Source organism: Gavialis gangeticus, unplaced genomic scaffold (assembly GCF_001723915.1).
Source record: "Gavialis gangeticus isolate Ggan-Ray unplaced genomic scaffold, GavGan_comp1, whole genome shotgun sequence".
NCBI classification, from domain to species: domain Eukaryota; kingdom Metazoa; phylum Chordata; order Crocodylia; family Gavialidae; genus Gavialis; species Gavialis gangeticus.
This window is the reverse complement of record NW_017728995.1, coordinates 35,562,229-35,568,018: the sequence shown is the minus strand read 5'-3', so window position 1 is coordinate 35,568,018 and position 5,790 is coordinate 35,562,229. Positions and strand designations below refer to the sequence as shown.

General features: G+C 51.9%; 1 protein-coding gene across 1 annotated transcript in view; it reads left to right on the top strand.

The window, feature by feature from the left end:
- The window catches only part of ATP13A5 (ATPase 13A5), a 61,908-nt gene that overhangs the window by 39,703 nt on the left and 16,415 nt on the right, over positions 1 to 5,790 (top strand). Inside the window, exons 14-16 of the mRNA XM_019503492.1 lie at positions 1,142 to 1,292; positions 3,163 to 3,237; positions 5,017 to 5,173. Of these exons, the coding sequence (XP_019359037.1) occupies positions 1,142 to 1,292; positions 3,163 to 3,237; positions 5,017 to 5,173 (383 nt within the window). The remainder of the gene's footprint in view (positions 1 to 1,141; positions 1,293 to 3,162; positions 3,238 to 5,016; positions 5,174 to 5,790) is intronic.

The window sequence follows — 5,790 nt, the reverse complement described above, 5'->3', positions numbered from 1 at the left end:
GCTCCATAAGCTGGAGCCAGGTTGTCTGATACAGAAGTGGAAATGCAAGGATCCTTTTGTATGAGAGCAGCTGTATTGTTGAACTTCAGATTGTTGCCTTTAAACGCTTGTGTTGTTGTAGGAGAGGCTGTCTGTAGTTACCCAGGACTTATTTACATTTCTCTCAGTACATCTAAAACTTCATGGGTCTCCTGTTAGTTCAACACTAGTAGGCAGATGCAAAGCCAACCAGTCACTGGCTTCCCCTAATGCCGTAGGAGCATGTCCTGGGCCCACAAGAAAGGGAAGAGAAACCAAGATGGCAGGGGAGACGCAAGCTGTAAAGCCTTCACTCATCCCGAACTGGCACATGTTCAGTTGTGTCAGGAGGAGGGAGCAGGTGTCAGTACCCAGGGGTGTGCAGGACCCGACTTGCACCACTGTTGCAGCAACTCAGTGTCCTGCAGGTGTGAGCGAGAGGTGCATCATGCCACACATGTCAACTGGGCTTGGGCATAATCGTCTGCCTTACGCCTTGTGTCATCGCTTGCATGGGTACCAAGGGGCTGGAAAGTGTGAGCAAACCCCCTCACACTCTTTGGGGGTTTCACACCCCTTCACATGGGTGTAAACAGTAACTCTGGGGGGAAAGAAGAGCGTGTGTGCACACATATGCACATTTATTAGGAAGTCAGCACTGTCACCCTGCCACTTCATTGCACTTCCTTGAAGTCCCTACAGTAAATTGTTCCCAATTAGACACGGCAGGCTGGAAAAAGCGTCCTCTCTCGCCACTGCTCTTTCATCTTTGTTTTTAAGTAACTCTCAGGAGCAGTCAAGCAAGAACCCAAGGCCCTGCCCTAACTGCAGCCTCCATTCCCCATGCTCTCAGAGGTGGCTTACGTGCTCAGAAGCCAGGCAGCGTTCAGCGGACGTGCAGAGCTCCCTGCCCGTTACATCCAAGATGACCGCTGCTCATTGAACAGAGCGGGTCTGTGTGTCCAACGGTCAGAGACGTGGGTCCCCAGCTGCTGCGCAAGGGCACAACTCCATCCAAGGCAGCCGAGCACCATCCATTTGCACGAGCTGAGCTCCTGCCCTTGTCTGTGTAAAGGCATGCACGCATGGAGGACTTGCACACTGACCCTCTGGCTCTGATTAGTTTCCAGAACGTGCATAGCTTCACCTCCGGCGCTCCTCTGCCCTGGGGACCCGTCTGCGGTGCCATGGTGAGCTGCCATTCCCTGGTTCTTCTGGACAGGAAGATGCAAGGAGATCCACTAGACCTGAAAATGTTTGAGGGCACAAACTGGGTAAGGTGCCTCTTCTTCTAAGCACGTGGACACGGGTTGCCAACGCTTCAAGTAGCTCCCATGGGCAGCAATACAAATAGCTAGCAAGACTCTGGTGCCCACAGCACACGCTGGTTTGTGGTCTTGCCTGCTGCAGCAGCCTCTGAGTGTGCAGTGTGCCAGGCCAGGACAGGACACAAGGCTGCGACCATAATAGTGAACATTACAGGGCAGAGGACAGGATCACTTTGCAGGCCCATCCCTTGTCTGCAGTGGGACAAGGCTTGTAGCTATCCCAGGGCTCAAGGTGGATCTGTGCATGCCCCTTTCCTCAGCCTGCTTGCTCTGGCTTTGCACATGCACTCACTCCCCCGGGGAGGTTTTATTTCTGCTGTCGCCATCCATATTGCTGTTCAATGAGATGCAAATGTAACCAAGATTAAGAACAGCCACGTTTCTCTCCCTCTTAACTCCTTTGGCCAGTCCTCACTGCCCTTTATAGTCAGAATAATCACTCGCAAGAAACCAGAATAGTTGCCATGTTTAACATTATTGCTTCATCATCTGAAACTAGCACACCACAGAAACAGCCGTTAGCAAGAGTCTTTTCAAGCAGCTTGAAAAATGCATTAAATTAAAGCAAGCAGTATCTGCCTTACGAGCCACCAGGACAAGAATTCCCATCTCAGCTATCAGCCCCTTTGAATCTTGGCTTTACAAACACTTGGGGAAAAAAAAGCCAGGTTGGGGTTAAAAAAAAAAGACCAAAACTGATACTGTGCCATGCTGCATTGCACTCCATGGAGTGCAAAACCCGGGCATTCAAGTCTTGTGGGCTGCCCCTGTGGAAACTTCCCCAGCTCCAGGAGCAGCAATACATCCCCATCCCTGTTGCTGCACACCAGAGACCGCTGCCCAAGCACTGCCAGCTGCTCCAGCCTGGCTGCGGGTGCCATGAAGAAGTCTCAGGATAACAGGGAGCAGGCAGCATCGCACAAGCAGCTGAGCACATGCGAGTCCCGTTTAGCGAGGGTACAAGCAGCTGTACCCCCTGGGAAACCAGCAGACTTACAGGCGCAGGCGGGCAGCTCAGAACAACCGGTGAGCTCCTCAGCTGAGCGCTCGGTGCAGTTCGGGTTGTGGTGACAGCACACCTACTGCTGCTTTTTACAGCAATATTTCATATTTTTGTTCAGCACGTGGGAGATGTGGGGGTCACTTTTGGACTGCAGGTGTTGACATACTAGGCTGCTGAAAAAATGTGACTGGGTGCGATCAAGGGCTCATCTGATTGCAGCAGGTGGGGACCTCCTAGCCCCTCTCATTCTAGAGATTCACTTTATTTGCTTTAAATAGGCCAGCAGCTACATGACATAACCAGCCCTTTCATTGTCTGAATGAATTCAGCTTAAACGTGCAAAATCTGCCGGGTGTTCACTCTGTCCTCATTCAGCCTCGCTCTAGTGGCTCTTGCCTTTCACTTGCTTCACACTGGTGACAAACATGTGAACCCTCAGCTGTCATGTTTGAGCACCCCTGGGCCGGCTTTGGGGGAGCCGAAATATCCCACTTCTACTTGTAATTTTGCAAGCATCACACTAAGCCAGTGAGGTGCCATCTTCTGAGTTTGGGGTCTTGTGCGTTTTCCCCACACAAAAATCATCCTTGCTGGCAGCACAGCTAAATTTGTCACAACAAAGCGAGAGGCAAGGATTGCTGTGGGTGTTGCAACAAAGTCAGATTCAGAAGTGCAAAGAAGATAAAACTGATGGAAACTGGAGGGTGAAGTAAAGCCTGGACTTTTGCCCCTCCCTGGTGATACCTCTGCCTGCAGGTGTGGGCCGATGCTTTCTTGCGCACGTCCTAATAGATGATTATTTGGTCTTTGCAGGAAATGGAAGATCCAAGTGAGACTGAAGAGCCAGACTCGTGCACCGTTATTAAACCAGGACCAAACGCTAGCAATGTGAGTCCCGTGTCCTTAACAAAGAAAAGATCATGTTCACGTCACTCTTGGCGTGCTCCATTCATTGACCCGCATCATGATGAGAACTGGCCGATATAGCTGGCTGTTGCCTCTGCACCAGTCTGCGGGGCTGTGTTTGCACCTTACCAGGAGTCCCTTGGAGAGTCTGGCCCTGTGAAAACCAGCCCTGGGAAGAATTAGTAGTCCAGCACCATCAACTGGCCTGCGAGCATGTGGAGGAAGGAAGGGGGGACACTCGGGATTAGTCCCAGGGCTGGAAGGGGCCCCAAGGCTCTTCTGCCCCAGAGTCCCTGCATGCACGTTAAGCAACTAAATCAGCTCCATCCTCCTGAAAGATAAATTAAATGTACCAGGGAGAGAGTTCAGCAGGAAGGAAGAGAAGCCGCCGTGCTGGCAAGAAATGCAAGATGTGGGAGAGAACAAAAGACTCGGAGGAAAGAGCAGGAGGAGTGCTGGGGAAGGAGACGCTGCAGCAAAAGCTGCTGGCAGAGCTGGAAGCAGCACACTTTCCCCACATCTCCCTCCCCAGCACTCTTGGGAAGAGTCTTATGAGAAAAGAAAGGATAGAAGGTGAGGGCAGAAACCTCCTAGTGGGAAGCTTTAAAATTACAGACAAAGCAATTAAACCATTAAACTGCTATGCCCGAGTTCCCCCAACTGGATGGGCACAGGCTGCTCTGGTTATCAGTCTCAGCTCCTCTGTTGGAAGACACAATCTGGTCCTTGAAGCCTACTGAAAGAAAGATGGGCAAAGCACCATCCAAGAGATGAGGAAGAGGAGATGGTTCTGGGGGGAGTCAGTAAAAGTGGGTTGAATTCCCAATTTCTGGTTTGCCTTGAACAACATGTCCCTTGGCCACCCTGTGCCTCAGTTTCCATATCTGTACATTGAGGAACAGGCATTTTTCTTTGTCGCAAAGATCTCAAATAGCTTTGCATACACAAACGCCACGGGTGCGTCCGGACGAGCATGTGCCTCTTTCCCCAGGGACAAATAACTGTCCCCGAGGAACGCTGTTCTTTGTCCATGGGGAATGCCTGTGCCCGTGTGCTCTGGCACGTTGCCCTGGATGGGGTAGGGGAGGCTGGGGCCAGCAGCTGCCAGGGCTCGAGTGGTGCGGATCCAGCAGCAGGCAGCCTGGTCGGCAGCCAGAGCATGGCTTTGACTGGCCAGGCTCTGGTTTTGGGTGGTGCATGCTATCACCATGTGAACCGCCCCACTTTTTTCTAGCGTGGCTTTTTTTGATTTCCCAGTGTCAAAAAAACCCTCAGGCTGCAAATCAGCAGCGCAGGGAACACCTGCATGTGCAGCGTGTGTGGTGTGCAAGCCTGCAGTGCCACAGACCGCATGTGCACACTCGTCCGGATGCACCCAAAGAAGTTAAAACAGGGAGAAAATAGGCTGAATATAAGGAAAGCCTTGAGGTTTGTAGGCCCTGGAGTGGTTCCTTAAGAACGGTGTCTGGAAGATGCATCTTCTGAGACATCTAAAAACGAATCACTAGAGGATGTTCTGGAGGCGGCTGGCCTGCGTTCTCCAGGGGAACGTGTGTAGAAATAGATGTGATGACACAGAAGTGCATTTTCTGGGGTGTCGTGGGCTACAAGGGGCAAGTGAATGCCCTTGTGCAATAAGCACTGACTCCAGGGTGTGCTCACCTTAGGAAATGATCCCAGGCTGGCCCAGTTAAGAATGAATGATGATGATGATTTGGCAGATTAAGGATCTAATATCCCACTTTCCTGACATGTTCTCAGGCTCCCGTGGAAGGGATCGTGATTCTCCACCAGTTCCCATTTTCCTCCGCGCTGCAGAGAATGTCTGTCATTACCCAGGAGGTCGGGAAGAACCAGTATGATCTGTATATGAAGGGAGCACCAGAAATGGTAGCCAGCTTTTGCAGGCCAGAGACTGGTAGGAAAACATTTCTGTACACCCAGGATCAGAAGGGGCAACCTGGGACCTTTTGCCTCCGTGCAAGCAAAATGCAAACTCCCTTCAGGAGCTGGGACCCTGGAGGTGCTAAATCCCCTACACTGCAGCAACAGCGTGTGCCCAGCACCGTCCTGGAGCAACCATTTCGTGACAAAGCCAAGCCATTGTCTGCCAGTTGCTACAGCAATGCAGGGATTTCCCTGCGGTGTGATTAGCCAGGACACTTGGCTTCTATTTCTGGCTTTGCTGATCCACACTGAGACCCTTGCTTTCTTTTTTGCAAAGTGCATCCATGCCATTGCATGCCTGCTTTCTCCGAACAGCTACCACGGCTATTTGCACACCAGGCATCACGGACCCAGGGGTGAGGCTGACGCACATGGTCCGATACATGACCAGCGTGAACCAGAGCTTTGCTGCTTTACAGAGCTAGGCTGATTTTCCTAGCTGAGCATCTGGCTCCAAACTGAGCGGTGGCATTTTCAAGTACCCGATTTAGCTCTGCCGTCAGGGGTAGGGCACACGCAAGGGCATCCAGACCTCGGCACACAGGCCCTTCACTTCCCCATTTGCTTGCCCACCAGCTGGGGGGGGGG